Below are 17,753 nucleotides of genomic sequence, written 5' to 3' on the forward strand. Positions count from 1 at the left end.
TCCTTTCCTTTCCTTTCCTTTCCTTTCCTTTCTTTCCTTTCCTTTCCTTTCCTTTCCTTTCCCTTTCCTTTCCTTTCCTTTCCTTTCCTTTCTTTCCTTTCCTTTCCTTTCCTTTCCTTTCCTTTCCTTTCCTTTCCTTTCCTCTTCCTTTCCTTTCCTTCCTTTCCTTTCCTTTCCTTTCCTTTCCTTTCCTTTCCTTTCCTTTCCTTTCCTTTTTTTCCCCCTTTCCCACCTTCTCCTTCCCTTTTATCCCTTTTTCCTTCTTTCTCCTTTTTCTCTTCTTTCCCCTTCCCTCCCTTCCGGGGCTGCCGGGTGCTGCTGATCCACATCCCAGGATTGATTTGGCAGCCTCGGGGCAGGGAATGCCCCAGGGCCAGGACATTTAATGGACCAAAACCCCCAAAGTTGTCCCCAAGGAGGGGCTTGGGGGTCTCGCTGCCGTCCTTCCCTCTCAAACAGTCTCATCTCATCACGGGGTGGAAGCAATGGGTTGGGGGGTATTTTTGGGGGTTTTTTTTTTGCACTGTTTTTGGCTGCACAAGGTAAAGGAGGGGTGGGTGATATACCTCAAACAAGCTGCAGATGTAGCAGGGTGCTGGTGAGGGCTCCAAGGTGCTGCCCGTGGGCTTTGGGGGGTGCTGGGGGCACCCAGGCCACGGCTCTGCCCTCTCCCGAGTGCTGAGAACTGACGTGGCCAAAAAGCCCGCGCTGGGAAATGCTGTGATGCCAACATCTCTCATTGTAATGTGGAAAAAAAAGAAAAAAAAAAAAGAGGAAAAAAAAAAAAGGTGCCTTTGGTGAGGCACCGTGAGTTTATTTATTGATTTATTGATTTATTGATTTATTGCCTTTGCCCAGGCTGGTTGGAGGGCAGCAGCACGGGATGTGTCTGGCTCCTCAGAGGCCGTCAGGGGTGTTTGTGGGGAGGTGGCCGTGCCCTCGTGTCACACACGGCTCCCCTTGCGCTGCTGCCACGAGTGCTCGCTGCCCTCTCCCCTCGCTGGCTGGGCGTTGTGTTTCCCCTCCGTGCCACAGCACGGGCTGGAGAAAAAACATTAAATGGAAAGCAAACGGTAAAGCTGAGTTGTCGCTGTGATTGCTGGGGCTGAGGGAGGGGCTGCTGTCCCTGTGTCCCTGTCCCTGTGTCCCTGCGTCCTGTCCCTTTCCTGCTGGGATGAGGCTGGCACGGGGGGGGGAGGTCACAGGAGCCCGGAATGCCACCTTTGTCCTGGCAGAGGTGGCGGGGTGGGGCAGGGTGGCAGGGCATGCCCGGAATGCCACCCTGTGTCCCTTTGGCGGGGGTGCACAGGGGCCCGGAATGTCACCTTTTGTCCTGGCGAGGGGGGTCACAGGGTGGCGGGGGGGGGGTCACAGGGTGGCAGGGCATGCCCGGAATGCCACCCTTTGTCCCTTCGGAGGTGGCACGGGGGGGTCACCGCGCCTCGGCCCCCCGCCGCGCATTCCCCGCGTGCCTCCCGAGCCTCGCAGGAATTCCGGAGCCTTAAAGCGGCTGAGCCCGGGGCTGAGCCCGAGCAAAGTCCCGGCGGTGCCCGAGGGGCTGCAGGGGCGGGGTGGGATCCGTGGGATGGGATGGGGTGGGATGGGATGGGATGGATCCATGGGTGGGATGGGATGGGATCCAGGGGATGGGATATGATGGGATGGGACCCATGGGGTGGGATGGGATGGGATCCATGGGGTGGGATGGGATGGGATGGGATGGGATGGGGTGGGATATGATGGGATGGGATCCATGGGGTGGGATGGGATGGGATCCATGGGGTGGGATGGGATGGGATGGGATGGGATGGGATGGGATGGGGTCCATGGGATGGGATGGGATGGGATGGGATGGGATGGGATGGGATGGGATGGGATGGGATGGATGGGATGGGATGGGATGGATGGAGTCCATGGTGGATGGGATGGGATCCATGGGGTGGGATCAATGGGGTGGATGGGATGGGATCCATGGGGTGGATGGGATCCATGGGGTGGGATCAATGGGGTGGGATGGGATGGGATGGGATCCATGGGGTGGGATGGGATGGGATGGGATGGGATCCATGGGATGGGATCCATAGGGTGGGATCCATGGTGGTGGATCCATAGGGTGGGATCCATGGGGTGGGATCAATGGGATGGGATCCATGGGATGGGATGGGATCCATGGGATGAGCCTGGCATGGAGCAAAAAGTCCTTTTTAGTTTTGCTGTTGGAGCATCCCAGGATGTTTCAGCCGCTCTTTCATTCAGATTTGCTGGAAAAAAAAATCCCCCTGCACTGCTCCAAAACCCACCCCAGATTCCACAGGGGTGGGAGCACTGGTGGCCTCTGGGTGGGCACTGCTGCGTGTGAGAAACGCATTGGCCACTCCTCCCCACGTCCCTGCTGGTGACACCAGAGCTTGTCCTGCTGTCCCCGCCGGTGCCACCAGAGCTTGTCCCGCTCTCGTGGCCAGCTCAGCCCATCCTGAGCTGTGCCACCTCCCCGGGACCTCTCCGGGTCCCTTGTCCGGGCACATCCATGGCAAGGGTGGGAAGAGCCCTGGGACAGGCGGTGGCAGCGGGGACCCCGCGGTGCCCGCAGCGCGGAATTGCCCCGGCAGCCCCTGGGAACGCTCCTTTCATCCCAGCCGGGATTTCCGAGCCCCCCTGGCCGCCCCCGCCACCATCGGCGGCTCTTTCATCCCCGGTTTGGGCAATTCCCGCTTCCCCGCCCGGCCCCGCGGCGCTCCGGGAGTGACCTCAGCCGCGTTTTGATGAGAAAATGTCATTTTTGAGGGGTGACTTCAGCCCCAAACCGGCTGCGTTTGCTGCCCTGCAGGGTGTGGGAGCGGGTCTGGAATCCTGGAATGCGGGAGGTGAATTGTGCTGGAGGAAGGAGAGAAATCCCCGCATGAAAGTGGGGGTTCAATGGCAGCCTGGAACCGCCCAAAGCAGGGGGTGAAAGTGGCGCCCAGAAACGTTCATCCCATTTTTTCTTTGGAGCACAAGAAATGGCTGGGTCACACCTGAGCCAAAACGCAACCCCAGACCCCACTGTGGGTTTGTATCCACTGATCCAGGCTTTCCTGGGATGATCCCAAGGGATTCTCCAGCCTGGACCCTTCTCCTGCTGGTCCTGGGGGAAATTGGTGCTTCCCGCTGGTTTGGGGCTGCAACCATCGCCATGGCACAGGTGTGGGGACTTTCAGCCGTGGGAATTGGGCATTCCCAAAGATTATTCCTGGGAATGCTGGGCAGGGTGACGTGTCTGAGGCCTGGATCCCCCTCACCCGGGGCCTGCTTTGGGATCCACATCCCCCCAAGCAGCGGCAGCGCCCTGAGAAAGGGGAAAAAAGGGGGAAAAAAAATGAAATTTTGGGGTCGGAGCAGCCGTGAGCAGGCTGGGGGAGCAGAGCAGCTCCAGCACCACTCCCAGCCGCTCCCGGCCGAGCCTTTCCCGGCAGAGCCGAGCTCTGGGCGCTCCCCTGGCCCCGGGGGCTCTGAGTCAGCCCCGGCTCCGGATCCTGCCCGGGCTTGTGCGGGAATCCCGGCTCCAGCTGCCCTTCCTTGGGATGGGGAGCACTGTGGGCTCGGCGGGACATTGGGGTGACTCCAGGGACAGCGGTGGCCAAAGCCACCACGGGTGTCGGGAATGCAGGTGGGGATGGGGATGGGGCTGGAGCGCCCCAGAACTGCTGGGAAGGGGAGAAAAATATTGGGAAACTTAGTGGCTACAAGGAAAAGAACCGGGATTGTATCAGGTGCAGTGCAAAGGACCAAAGAGGCCAAAACGAAGCTCACAGATGTTGCAAAAGCAGGGGAGAAAGTCAAGGAGGAAGACACAGCTTGGAGGGGAAGATATGAAGGATATGGCATGGAGGCCGTGCTCATTAACTCATTAACATGGCATGGAGGCCGTGCTCATTAACCGGCGGCTGTTAATGACCCCCAGAGCAGCTCAGGGATGCCCCAGAGCTCTGGAATTTGGGTGTCACCTCCCTGTGGCCACAGCCAAGCTCCTTCTTTGGAGCCCTGGGATGCCACCCTGGTTTTTTAAGATTTTCTAAGCCTTCTGATGTTGACGTCCTTGTAGTGAACTTTCTCACACACTTTCTGTAAATAACTCATTGTTTTGCATTCCTTTATGGAGGAGGAGAAATTTGGTGGGCTGTTGGTTTGTCCAGTGTCATTGGAGAGGGGGCACTGCCACCCCCCAATCCAGGGCGACTTTTGGAAATCTATAAATGTTGGAGTCAGAAAATAAACTTCCCTTTTTCTTCACCTTGAGAACAGCGGTGTGAGCTTGTGTTCTTTTGTGTCCTACAACAACACTGGGACTGTTTTTTCCTGTCGGAATCTCCCCGGGTCGGTTTTCCTCCCTTGCCGGGGTTGGGTTTTGTGTCGGAGACTTCTTTGTGTGTCTGACACAGGGTGGGCGCGGAGCCAGGGAGATTTCTGAGACATTTTGTCAGAACTTTGAGTGCCGGAACAATTAGCACAACAAAGCTGAGGTGTTCCTTTGCCTCTGATTCTTTCAAAGCGATTTTTTTTTTCTGTAGTTGTTTTTTTCTGTAGTTTTTTTTTTTCTCTTTTTTTTTTTTAAGGTGCCTCCACAACCTCCTGTTTGATTGCTGGATTTCTTTGAAGATCTAAAGGACAGAAATCCCCACATGAAAGTGGGGATTCAATGGCAGCCTGGAGCAGCCCAAAAAAAAGGGGGAGAAAGCGGCGCCCAAAAACTTTGATCCCATTTTTTTTGGAGCGCAAGAAATGGCTGGGTCACACCTGAGCCAAAAATGCAACCCCAGACCCCACTGGGGACCTGCTGGCCGAGCACTGGTGGCCACTCTGAAGCTCCTGTGCCCTCCTGGAGCTGTGGTGATGGTTTTTGGGGTGCTGGAGCTCTGCTGGAAGATCTCTTCCATCAGGACAGCTCTGCCCATGCCATGCCGGAACCTCTGGGATATGCAGGAACGGGGCAGAGGGGATCCAGCACTGCTGGAGCAAAATCTGCGTCTGTGGGACCACCAGGACATCTCCTGTCCTTCCCATCCCTTGGAGGATCCACCCCACCGTGCCTGCCATGAGCTGATGGGAGCCACAAACCACAAAAGCCTGGAATGTCCTGAGATGGAAGGACCCAGCTGGAGTTAACCCTGACTCCAGCCCTGGAAGGACCCACAGGGATCAGGGAGTTAAATCCTGACTCAGCCCTGGAAGGACCCACAGGGATCAGGGAGTTAAATCCTGACTCCAGCTCTGGAAGGACCCACAGGACCATGGACCCTCCTGACTCCTCATCCCAACCCTCAGCTGTTCTTGGGACATTCTGGGCTTGCAGAAGCCGCCAGCTCTGATCCCATCCCTGGGGAGCAGCCCTGACAGCGCGGGGACTCAGAGGGTCCTGAGGGCTGGGACATCTCCTGTCACCACTGTGTCACCGTGATGGCATCACCACCATGACATCACTGCCATGGTGTCACCGTGATGGCATCTCTGTGATGGCATCACTGCCATGGCGTCACCATGATGGCATCACTGTGATGGCATCACCACGATGGTGCAACCACAATGGCATCTCCACAATGGCATCACGACCATGGCATGTCCATGACGGCACCTCCGTGATGGCATCTCCACGATGGTGTCACCACGATGGCATCACCACGATGGCATCACTGCCATGGCATCTCCATGATGGCATGTCCACAATGGCATCTCCATGATGGTGTCACCATGATATCTCCGCCATGCCATCACTGTGATGGCATCACCACCATGGCATCACCATGATGGCATTTTCGTGATGGCTTCACCATGATGGCATCACCACGATGGTGTCACCACAATGTCACCACCACGATAGGATCACCATGATGGTGTCACCATGATGGCATCTCTGTGATGGCATCACCACCATGACATCACTGCCATGGTGTCACCATGATGGCATCTCTGTGATGGCATCACCGTGAGGGTGTCACTGCCATGGCATCATTGTGATGGCATCACTGCCATGGCACCTCCACAATGGTATCTTCTCGATGGCATCTCTGTGATGGCATCACCATGATGGTGTCACTATGATGGCATCTCTGCCATGGCATCTCCACAATGGCATCACTCCCATGGCATAACTGTGATGGCATCGCCATGATGGTGTCACCACCATGGCATCACCATGATGGCATGTCCATGACGGCATCTCCACCGTGGCATCACTGCCATGGCATTATTGTGATGATGTCACCACGATGGCATCTCCATGAAGGGATCTCGGTGATGGGCATCTCCACAATGGTGTCACCATGATGGCATCACCATGATGGTGTCACCACCATGGCATCTCCATGAAGGGATCTCGGTGATGGGCATCTCCACAATCGTGTCACCACCATGGCATCACCGTGATGGCATCACTGCCATGGCATCTCCATACCATGGATGGCACGTCCATGATGGCATCTCCACGATGGTGTCACCATGATGATATCTCTGCCATGGCATCACCATGATGGCATTTTCATGATGGCTTCACCATGATGGCATCACCACGATGGTGTCACCACAATGTCACCACCACGATAGGATCACCATGATGGTGTCACCACGATGGCATCACCCCCATGGCATCACCACCATGCCATCACCCTGATGCCATCTCCACACTGCCCAGGCCGGCACCCCCAGGGCCCCGTCTGCAGTGAAACCCAAGGGGACCCCAACACTGTGACCCCCCCATGTGGGGCTGCCCAGGGTGGGCACGGGGCTGCTGCCAGCCTGCCCAGGGGCAGCAGGAGCTTCCAGAACCTTCTGCCCAGAGCCGTTTCTGCCTCATCGGGCACCTCCATGGCCGTGGCAGAGCTCGTGCTGTGTCTCACACGGGAAGGGAGCTGCAGGCCAGGGCAGCTTTCCCAGCGGGTCTGCCTGCCTGGGAAGGCAGAGCAGCAGCCAGACAGGTTTCTGGAAAGGGCTGGGCCTGGTGGGTCCTGAATTTGGGATGTTGGTACCCAGCCAGGCCCACCTGGCACTCCTGACCATCCCGTGAGGCACCTCCAGGCACCTGAGCGCTCACAGCTGGAAACACCAAGATGGAAAAAGAGAGATGCTGGAATATCCTGAGCTGGAAGAACCCACCAGGATCACTGATCCAGCTCCCAACCCTGCACAGAACAATCCCAAAATCCCACCCTGTGCATCCCTGAGAGCATTTTCCAAACATTCCTGGAGCTCTGGAAGCTTTGGAACAGCGACCATTCCCTGGGGAGCCTTTCCAGCGCCTCTGCAGGAAGAACCTTTCCCTAAAACCCACCCTGGTCCAGCACCAGCCCTTCCCGGGTCCTGTCACTGTCACAGCCAGCAGAGATCCCATCTGTCCCTCCATGCATGGAACAATCCCAAAATCCCACCCTGGCATCTCTGAGAGCGTTTCCCAAACATTCCTGGATTTCTGGAAGGTTTGGAACAGCGACCATTCCCTGGGGAGCCTTTTCAGTGCTTCTGCAGGAAGAACCTTTCCCTAAAACCCACCCTGGTCCAACTCCAGCCCTTCCCGGGTCCTGTCACTGTCACAGCGAGCAGAGATCCCATCTGTCCCTCCGTGCACGGAACAATCCCAAAATTCAATCCTGTGCATCCCTGAGGGCGTTTGCCGGCTGGGATTGCTGTTCCATGGGAACAACGGCGACCCCATCTCCCCGAGGCCCCGGGGCTGCTCCCCCGGGCCGGGTGGGTTCAGATCCCGCTGGGAATTCCCTGCAGCGCTCTGGGAACCGGGCAGGGCTCCGGCCGCGCCCGCCTTGGCAGCCGGGGGAAGCGGTTGAGCCGGCTGGGGCTGCCAGGCTGGCACGGGGACAGCTGCTGGGTGTGCCACCCGTGCCCTGCCCGGCCGGGGGCAGCCCCGCCGGCATCCCGGGGCTGCTTTGCACGCGTGGGAAGGGCTTGGGAAGGGAGCGGGGCGTTATTCCCATGGAACAGCCGGCATTCCCATCCCAGCCAGAATTCCCGGCCCTGAGAGGTGCAGGGCTCTGTGCTGAGGTGGGCACGGGGGGATTGGAGGTGTGACAGTGACAGGAGACCCCAGGAAGGGCTGGAGCTGGACCAGGGTGGGTTTCAGGGAAAGGTTCTTCCTTCAGAGGAGCTGAAAAGGCTCCCCAGGGAATGGTCACTGTTCCAAACCTTCCAGATCTCAGCTGGGCAAAAAGAAAATTTTATAGATAAGAATTAATAAACAACCTCAAGACTGAAAAGTGAAGAGTCCAGACTCGTTCTTTCAGCCGAAGCAGAGACATCCTGCACATCTTGGGGCTGCAATTATCAAACATCAACCTGAGAGTTTGTGTTACTGAGACCCCGGCCCAATGTATAGCTCTTATTTCCTGTGGTGACACGGGACAGGGACAGGGACAGGGACAGTGCTGGCACCACCCTGCAGGGCCTGGGCACTCCGGGGCACCCTTGGGATGCGGCAACCCAGCCCCAAACAGGGACACAGGGACATCCTGCCGTGCCAGGCCGTCCCCAATGTCCCCATGAGCTCTGGGTGCCCCAATCTCTGTGTGTGCCACACCAAGGGGCGGCTGAATCGCAGCCCCACAAGTGTCACAGACAACTTTTATGGAAAATCCTTTCCTTAGGATTTTTCCCCCTGAGAAGCTGAGAGGCCTCAGGAACAAAATGCAAACAATGGTTATCTGCTGCTGTGGAATGCAACAGGTGCATCTGTGATTGGATCATGTGGTTGTTTCTAATTAATGGCCAATCACAGCCCAGCTGGACACAGAGCCCAAACCACAAATTTTTGTTATCGTTCTTTCTTTCCATTCTTAGCCAGCCTTGTGATGAAACCTTTTCTTCTATTCTTTTAGTACAGCTTTAATGTAATATATATAATAAAATACTAAATCAGCCTTCTGAAACACGGAGTCAGATCCTCGTCTCTTCCCTCATCCAGGAGCCCCTGTGAACACTGTCACACACGAGTGTCCCCGTGTCCCCGGGGGCCATTCCGTGTGCCCCGGGAGCGCAGCTGCGGCTCTTACATAAAGCGCAGCAATTAGCGGCGGGTGAGCAGGGAGGGCTGAATGGAATTAAGGAATTCCTGCCGGGCTGACGTCAAAGCTTCACCTCTCCCGCACAAAGGGGGCCCTTGTGAGCCCCCCCCGACCCCGCCGGGACAAGGCGAGTCCTCAGGGAGCCCCGAGCCGCGCATGGCGTGCGGGAATTGTCCCTGCCATGAGGGAATTGTCCCTGCCAGGGAATTGTCACTGCCGTGCGGGAATTGTCCCTGCCATGAGGGAAGTGTCCCTGCCAGGGAATTGTCCCTGCCATGAGGGAATTGTCCCTGCCATTTGGGAATTGTCCCTGCCACGCAATTGTCCCTGCCATGTGGGAATTGTCCCTGCCATGGGAATTGTCCCTGCCATTTGGGAATTGTCCCTGCCGTGTGGGAATTGTCCCTGCCACGCAATTGTCCCTGCCATGAGGGAATTGTCCCTGCCATTCAGGAATTGTCACTGCCGTGCGGGAATTGTCCCTGCCATGCAGGAATTGTCCCTGCCATGGAATCGTCCCTGCCGTGCGGGAATTGTCCCTGCCAGGGAATTGTCCCTGCCATGAGGGAATTGTCCCTGCCATGCAGGAATTGTCCCTGCCATGCAATTGTCCCTGCCACACAATTGTCCCTGCCATGCAGGAATTGTCCCTGCCATGTGGGAATTGTCCCTACCATGGAATTGTCCCTGCCATGCAGGAATTGTCCCTGCCATGCGGGAATTGTCCCTGCCATGTAGGAATTGTCCCTGCCATGGAATCGTCCCTGCCGTGCGGGAATTGTCCCTGCCAGGGAATTGTCACTGCCATGCGGGAATTGTCACTGCCATGCGGGAATTGTCCCTGCCATTTGGGAATTGTCCCTGCCATGCAATTGTCCCTGCCAGGAAATTGTCCCTGCCATGCGGGAATTGTCCCTGCCATGAGGGAATTGTCACTGCCATGTGGGAATTGTCCCTGCCATGAGGGAATTGTCCCTGCCATGAGGGAATTGTCACTGCCATGTGGGAATTGTCCCTGCCATGCGGGAATTGTCCCTGCCATGAGGGAATTGTCACTGCCATGAGGGAATTGTCCCTGCCAGGGAATTGTCCCTGCCGTGCGGGAATTGTCCCTGCTACTCAATTGTCCCTGCCATGAGGGAATTGTCCCTGCCATGCAGGAATTGTCCCTGCCATGAGGGAATTGTCCCTGCCAGGGAATTGTCACTGCCATTTGGGAATTGTCCCTGCCATGCAATTGTCCCTGCCATGTGGGAATTGTCCCTGCCACGCAATTGTCCCTGCTACTCAATTGTCCCTGCCATGCAGAATTGTCCCTGCCATGTGGGAATTGTCCCTGCCATGAGGGAATTGTCCCTGCCGTGGAAGAATTGTCCCTGCCATGCAATTGTCCCTGCCATTTGGGAATTGTCCCTGCCATGCAGGAATTGTCCCTGCCGTGCAAGAATTGTCCCTGCCATGCAATTGTCCCTGCCATTTGGGAATTGTCCCTGCCATGTAGGAATTGTCCCTGCCATGGAATCGTCCCTGCCGTGCGGGAATTGTCCCTGCCAGGGAATTGTTCCTGCCATGCAGGAATTGTCACTGCCATTTGGGAATTGTCCCTGCCACGCAATTGTCCCTGCCATGAGGGAATTGTCCCTGCCAGGGAATTGTTCCTGCCATGCAGGAATTGTCACTGCCGTGTGGGAATTGTCCCTGCCATGCAATTGTCCCTGCCGTGCAGGAATTGTCCCTGCCAGGGAATTGTCCCTGCCGTGCGAGAATTGTCCCTGCTACTCAATTGTACTTGCCATGCAATTGTCCCTGCCATGAGGGAATTGTCCCTGCCATGAGGGAATTGTCCCCCTCACCAGGGAATGGTCACTGTTCCAAATCCTGCAGAGCTCCAGGAATGTTTGGGAAATGCTCTCAGGGATGCCAGGGTGGGATTTTGGGATTGTTCTGTGCCGTCCCATCCTGGTGGGTTCTTCCAGTTCAGGATATTCCAGCATCTCTCTTTTTCTCTCTTGGTGTTTTCAACTCCAGAAATTTAACCCCGATATTTGTGTTCCTGAGGAGAAATGGGAAGTTTGGATATTTGAGCTCATTCCAGGGATGCACAGGGTGGGATTTTGCCCTCCTGAGGAGAAATGGGAGGTTGGGATATTCGAGCTCATCTCAGGGATGCACAGGGTGGGATTTTGGCACCCTCCATCCTCAGAAGGATGGAGGAATAGTCCCCATTGGTGTCACCAGAGCTCCCTGCACAGGGGGGGCTCACCATGGCATGGTGACAGTGGCCCCTGTGCCAGCTCAGGACAGGAGTGACCTCCCCTCACCCATGACGGGGCTCCAGGGAGGTCACTCCTGGAGGGGACAGCAGGACCGTGAGTGAGAGATCCCAAAATTCCCACTGGGATGAGATCTGGGATCCCCCCAACGCTGGGGCCTCCTCTGGCTGCTGCCCACGAGGTCCCAGGGGCTGGGCGGGGAATGTCCCCAAGTGTCACAGGCAGCGAGGAGGGGTGGCAGGGCTCGCACAAAACTTCACTCCACGGCCACGTGGGGCAGCACGAACAGTGTCACTGGACAGGGTCGGCTCAGATGGGATATTGGGAGGGTGGTGAGGCCCTGGAATGGATTTCCCAGAGAAGAACATCCCCAGCGGAGTGTTCAAAGCCAGTTTATGGGGTCTGGAGCAGCCTGGGACAGCAGAAGGCGTCCCTGGTGGCACTGGATGGGCTTTAAGGTCCCTTCCAACCCAATCCATCCTCTGCCGTCACGATCGCTGATGGGCAGGAAGGGGTTAATGCGCTAATTGGGGTGAGTGACCCCACCATGGGCCCGGCCCCTGCCCGGCCTTACGGGAAAACGCTCCGGAGCGGCTCCGGGATCTGCGGCGGGGACAGAGGGCCCCCCTGCGGCCGTGGAGCCGCATTCCCTTCTCAGAGAATTCCCTTCCCGGAGAACTCCCTTCCCGGAGAATCCCATTCCCGGAGAACTCCCTTCCCGGAGAATCCCATTCCCGGAACATCCCCTTGTCAGAGCATCCAATTCCTGGGACATTTCCATCCCAGAGAATCCCCTTCCCGGAACATCCCCTTCCCCGATAATCCCCCTCCCAGAACATCCCCTCCCCGCGGAATCCCTTCCTCAGAGCATCCCCTTCCCGGAGCATTCCCTTTCCAGAACATCTGCTTCCCACAGAATCCCTTCCTCAGAGTATCCCCATCCCAGAGAGAATCCCCTTCTCAGAGAATTCCCTTCCCAGAGCATTCCCTTCCCCGATAATCCCCTTCCCAGAACATCCCCTTCCCGCGGAATCCCTTCCTCAGAGTATCCCCTTCCCAGAGAATCCCCTTCTCAGAGAATCCCCTTCTCAGAGAATTCCCTTCTCAGAGAATTCCCTTCCTGGAGCATTCCCTTCCCCGATAATCCTCTTCCCGGAGCATTCCCTTCCCACAGAATCCCTTCCTCAGAGTATCCCCTTCCCGCAGAATCCCCTTGGATTCTTTGATATCCCTTTGATATCAAACCTTCATCCCCTCCCACGGACCCCGATGTGAGGCCACAGCAGGGCTGGCTCGGCCCTGGGAGCACTGGGGAGGTGACAGCAGGACCCTCAACCCACCCAAAATGTCCTGGGAGTCACCCCTGGAAATGTCCAGGGCCCAATTCTCACCTGAGGCCGAGTGGTTGAGGCTTTCAACAGCTGCTGTTTGCACCAGAGGAGGCCCTGAGTGTGCAGGTATTTTATATATATATATTTATATATATATGTGTGTGTGTATAGATATATTACATAAATATATAGGTATGAAATAATTTAAGAACCATCCGAGACAGCATGCTGTGCTCCGGGGTGGGGCTGGAGGGCAGCAGCCGCCCCTGCTCCCCCTGCCCCACCAGCTTCGATTCACAAATGGAAACAGAGTCTGGAACTGAATTAAATTAAAAACCGCACACACGCACACGCACACACGACGCGGGGCAGAGGCTGGACGAGTCCCTGAAGAGATCGGATCGACTGAAGCCACAGAGCCGGGAGCTCGGGGGATGGAGCCAGCGCGGGGTGTGGTTTGTGCCGCTGCTGGCCGTGCCCAGCCCTGCGGGGACAGCGGGGACACTGGGGACAGTGGGCGGTGTCACAGCCCCGCGCTGTGGCCGCAGGCTGGTGGCACCCGTGTGTCCTGCTGCGTCCGTTTGTCGTGGCCCTGCTGCCTCCATCTCCACCTGCTTTGCCTTTGCTCTATCCCAGGACTTTATGCCACCAAGGGGAAAATCTGCTTTTGGCGTTTTCCAAAGGGGAAAATGCCACTTTTTTGCCTGAAAGGGAAAATCCTGCCTGAAAGGGAAACTCCTGCCTGAAAGGGAAACTCCTGCCCCAATGAACCCCTCTCCTCTCCCTGCTGGAAGTTCTCCCAGAGCCAGCTTTGGTCCAGCTCAATCCTTCCCACCAACTGAAGACCCCTGGAGATGATCTCCTTCTTGGGGACTTCAGCACGACCTTCAAAAAAACCACCCCAAGAAAACCACCCAAAACCCTTTAGAAAAAGCCAGAAATCGCTGGTGCCTTCCAAAACTCCTCCTTGCTCCCCAGCCCACCCTTCCCAAACATCCCAGAGGGATCCCAGATCCAAGAGGCCGCCGTGGAGGGGCTGCAGCTGAACCGAGCACAGAGAAGGCTCCGGACCCTCACCCCCTTTGTGTCCCTCTCCTCGTCGGGAAACCAAAACTCCCCGGGGGCTGTGGGATCAGCTGGGGAGCAGCACGTGCTCCAGCAAGTAGCTGATGGAGTCCCAGTGCTTCCAGAGGAAGAAGAGGAAGAGGACGAGCAGGGCGGTGCTGAGGATGCGCATGCGGGTCTTCATGAGCGGCGTGATGAAGTTGGCGATGGTGGAGACGAAGACGAGCAGCACGGCCATCAGGGCCAGGATGACGTTGATGAACTTGCCCAGCAGGGCCCGGGCGTTGGCGTTCTCCACCCCTTCCAGCTGCACCACCTGCTGCTGCTGCTGCTGCAGCTCCAGCTTGGTCACCCGCGTCAGGCACGACTCCACGGCCTCCTGCCAGGGGACAACGGGGACAGAGGCTCCAGGGATGTCCCCCCTGAAGCCTCCTGCCAGGGGACAACGGGGACAGAGGCTCCAGGGATGTCCCCCCTGAAGCCTCCTGCCAGGGGACAACGGGGACAGAGGCTCCAGGGATGTCCCCCCTGAAGCCTCCTGCCAGGGGACAACGGGGACAGAGGCTCCAGGGATGTCCCTGAGGCCTCCTGCTAGGGGACAACGGGGACAGAGGCTCCAGGGATGTCCCTGAAGCCTCCTGCCAGGGGACAACGGGGACAGAGGCTCCAGGGATGTCCCTGAGGCCTCCTGCCAGGGGACAACGGGGACAGAGGCTCCAGGGATGTCCCTGAGGCCTCCTGCCAGGGGACAACGGGGACAGAGGCTCCAGGGATGTCCCTGAGGCCTCCTGCCAGGGGACAACGGGGACAGAGGCTCCAGGGATGTCCCCCCTGAGGCCTCCTGCCAGGGGACAATGGAGACAGAGGCTCCAGGGATGTCCCCCCTGAAGCCTCCTGCCAGGGGACAGCAATGGCAGCAGCTCCAGGGATGTCCCTGCTGAAGCCTCCTGCCAGGGGACTGTAGCTATGGTATTATAAATATAAAGGGATTTTCTGAAGAATCTTTTCCTTTGGATTTTTCCCCCTGAGAAGCGGTGAAGCCTCAGGAACAAAATGCAAACAATGCTTATCTGCTGCTGTGGGATGCAACAGGTGCATCTGGGATTGGTCTCATGGGGTTGTTTCTAATTAATGGCCAATCACAGTGAGCTGGCTGGGACTCTCTGAGAATCAGGAGATTTTGTTATTCATTCCATTCTTTTCCTTTGCTTGCAAGACTTCTGATGAAATAACTTCTTCTATTCTTTTAGTAAATATTTTATATTATATAAATATATTATCTGTAATATATATAAAATATATAATATTTATATATTAGTAGATCCATCATTTTAGATATATTAATGTATATTATTGTATATTATAATATATTATTATGTATTAATATATATTACAGATTATTATATATTATTATATGTAACATGTATCATTACATATTATATGTTACTATAATAAATATTTAAAAATATTATATAAATATATTTTTAATATAATATATATAATTAAATAATAAATCAGCCTTCTGAAACACGGAGTCAGATCCTCGTCTGTTCCCTCATCCTCAGACCCCCGTGTCCCATCACAAGGGACAGCGGTGGCAGCGGCTCCAGGGATGTCCCCTGAGGGATTTGGGGGTTTTGCTGCTGCTGTTGGGGGGTTTTGTTCTGGTTTCTGCTGGGGGATGGCTCAAAGGGGACTGTGCTGGCCCACACGTGGCTTGTCACAGCCCGTGGTCACACACAGGGGACTCGCTGTGCCGTGCTGTGACAGGACAAGGAGGGACAGAGCGCAGGGACAGAGGAGATTCCTCCCTGTGAAGGTGGGGAGGACCTGGGATGGAATTCCCAGAGAAGCTGTGGCTGCCCCCTCTCAGTGACAGCAGAAGGTGTCCCTGCCCTGCCATGGGTGGTTTTTAATGTTCCTTCCAGCCCACACCAGTCTGGGATTCCCTGTTTTTGGGGACGTGGTTTAGCCACCTTCCCCTTGCTGTGACAGCAGCACCGGGAGAGCCTCACCTGGAGGGTGCTGGAGAAGGGATCCCACTGCCTCACCCTCCTTCCCAGCCCAGGCTCTGCCCCTCACCCCTGCCTGGGGGGAGCAGAGCGGGCTGAGCCCTCCCACGGCCCTACCTGGATGTCCCGAGCCCTCTCGTAGGACTGGTAGGCCACCTTCTCCTCCATGCTGGCCAGCTCCTGCTTCAGGTTGGTCATCTCGTTCTGGTGCAGCTCCGTCAGGTCGTTCAGCTGCTCCTCCAGCCGCTCGTACCTGCGCAGGGCAGCGGGGCTGGGACACGTCCCCGAGACACCCCTGGCACTGGGGCACCACCCAGATCCTGCCACCCTCCTCTGGTTGTGGGAAAACCTCTCAAGATCATCTGGAAGTGAGGAAAGCTGCAGGTCCCCATGTATCTTGGTTAGAAGGGCAGGTGGTGGTCCCCAAAGAGCCACCATGGGTGACATGGTGTCCCCTACCTGTATCACTCCTCCTGCAAGCACTGGGTCATGTAGGTGTAATCCCTTTGCAGCTGGGCCTTCAGGTCCTCCATGGAGTCCTCCAGCCCTTCCCACCCTCCCCTGCTTGGGGGAAAACCTCTCAAGATCGTCTGGCAGTGAGAAGAGCTGCAGCTCCTCGTGTCTCATGGCCAGGAGGGTGGGTGGTGGTCCCCAAAGAGCCACCATGGATGACACCTCCACTGCCACCCACCCAGCCCCACCTGTATCACTCCTCCTGCAAGCACTGGGTCATGTAGATCTGCAGCTGGGCCTTCATATCCTCCATGGAGTCCTCCAGCCCTTCCCACCCTCCCCTCCTTGTGGGAAAACCTCTCAAGATCGTCTGGCAGTGAGGAGAGCCGCAGCCCCCCGTGTCTCTTGGCAGCTCGTGGTCCCCAAAGAGCCACCATGGGTGACACACCTCCAGCCCTACCTGTATCGCTCCTCCTGCAAGCACTGGGTCATGTAGGTGTAATCCCTCTGCAGCTGCGCCTTCAGGTCCTCCATGGAGTCCTCCAGGTGCGACTGGCTGTCCTTGATCTCGCGCAGCTCCTCCAGGATGGTGTCGAAGTTGTTGTGGTGGCTGTCCAGCGTGTTGGACTTGGGGCTCCCCAAGCCGCCGGGGCCTGCCCCCGAGTTGCTGCCGCCGGCAGAGCCCGAGGTGGCGCTGGAGCACTCGTCATCGCTGCCGTACTTGGGGCTGGACACCAGCGTGGCGCTGCCGCTCAGCGCGCGCGAGGCCTCCTCGGGGTGCCCGTCGTCCAGCGTGTCCTTGAGGTGCGCGATGTTGTCGGCGCTGCCGAACTTGTTGCGGATCAGGCTGGCGAACTCGCGCGGCTTGGACACCACGGCCGTGTGCGTGGCCTGCGAGAGCCCCGAGAGGCCGCCCTTGACGCCCTCCACCACGCCGCCGCTGAAGCCGCTGATGCTGGAGCGCACGTTGGCGCCCACGTCCTTCAGCCCTTGGTGCATGTCCCGGAAAACATCCTTGGGCTGGCGGCTGGGGCCGTTCTGCTCGATCTCCTTCAGCTTCTTGTGGTAGTGCTCCAGCTTCTTGTGCAGCTGCGCGATGGTCTGCGCCGACTTCTGGTTCTTCTTCTCGAACACCTGCTTGATGCGCGACGCCTGCTGCTTGTCGGCGTTGTTGGCCAGCTTCAGGTACTCGGCCACGTTGTCGTCGCGCGCCTCCTGCTCGATCTTGATCTGCTCCGTGATCTTGAGGATCTTCTGGTGCAGGTGCTCGATGGCGGCTTTGGTGCGCTGAGGGTCGGGGGTGCCATCGGGCACGTCCAGGCACACGGGGCCGTCGGGGTCACCGTGCCCCCCGGCCCCCGCCGGCAGGTTCAGGGTGGTCACGTCGCCCTTGTCCAGCTGGAGGGGGAGAAAAAGGAAAAGGAATACTCAGGGAAGGGAGGGAAAAGTCCAGAAATGGGAGGAGACAGGAGAGAACCAGGCTGGGGATGCACGGAAGAGGAATGAGGATAATTAACTGGAGAGGCTGGGGGAGTTTTGGGGTTGGAGATTTGCCAGCACTGTTAGAATCCCAGGGAC

The 17,753-nt window shown here is 57.0% G+C and overlaps 1 protein-coding gene across 2 annotated transcripts in view; it reads right to left on the minus strand.

Annotated features, from left to right (window-relative positions):
* Positions 1 to 12,766: 12,766 nt before the first annotated feature.
* Positions 12,767 to 17,753, minus strand: part of TMCC2 (transmembrane and coiled-coil domain family 2) — a 36,998-nt gene continuing 32,011 nt past the window's right edge. For both annotated transcript variants that reach the window (XM_063177749.1, XM_063177748.1), the window contains 3 exons: positions 16,636 to 17,573; positions 15,840 to 15,975; positions 12,767 to 14,089 (listed from right to left, as the gene is read on the minus strand). In XM_063177749.1, the coding sequence (XP_063033819.1) occupies positions 13,778 to 14,089; positions 15,840 to 15,975; positions 16,636 to 17,573 (1,386 nt within the window). In that variant the 3' untranslated portion in view covers positions 12,767 to 13,777. The remainder of the gene's footprint in view (positions 14,090 to 15,839; positions 15,976 to 16,635; positions 17,574 to 17,753) is intronic.

This window comes from Melospiza melodia, chromosome 28 (assembly GCF_035770615.1).
Source record: "Melospiza melodia melodia isolate bMelMel2 chromosome 28, bMelMel2.pri, whole genome shotgun sequence".
Taxonomy (NCBI): domain Eukaryota; kingdom Metazoa; phylum Chordata; class Aves; order Passeriformes; family Passerellidae; genus Melospiza; species Melospiza melodia.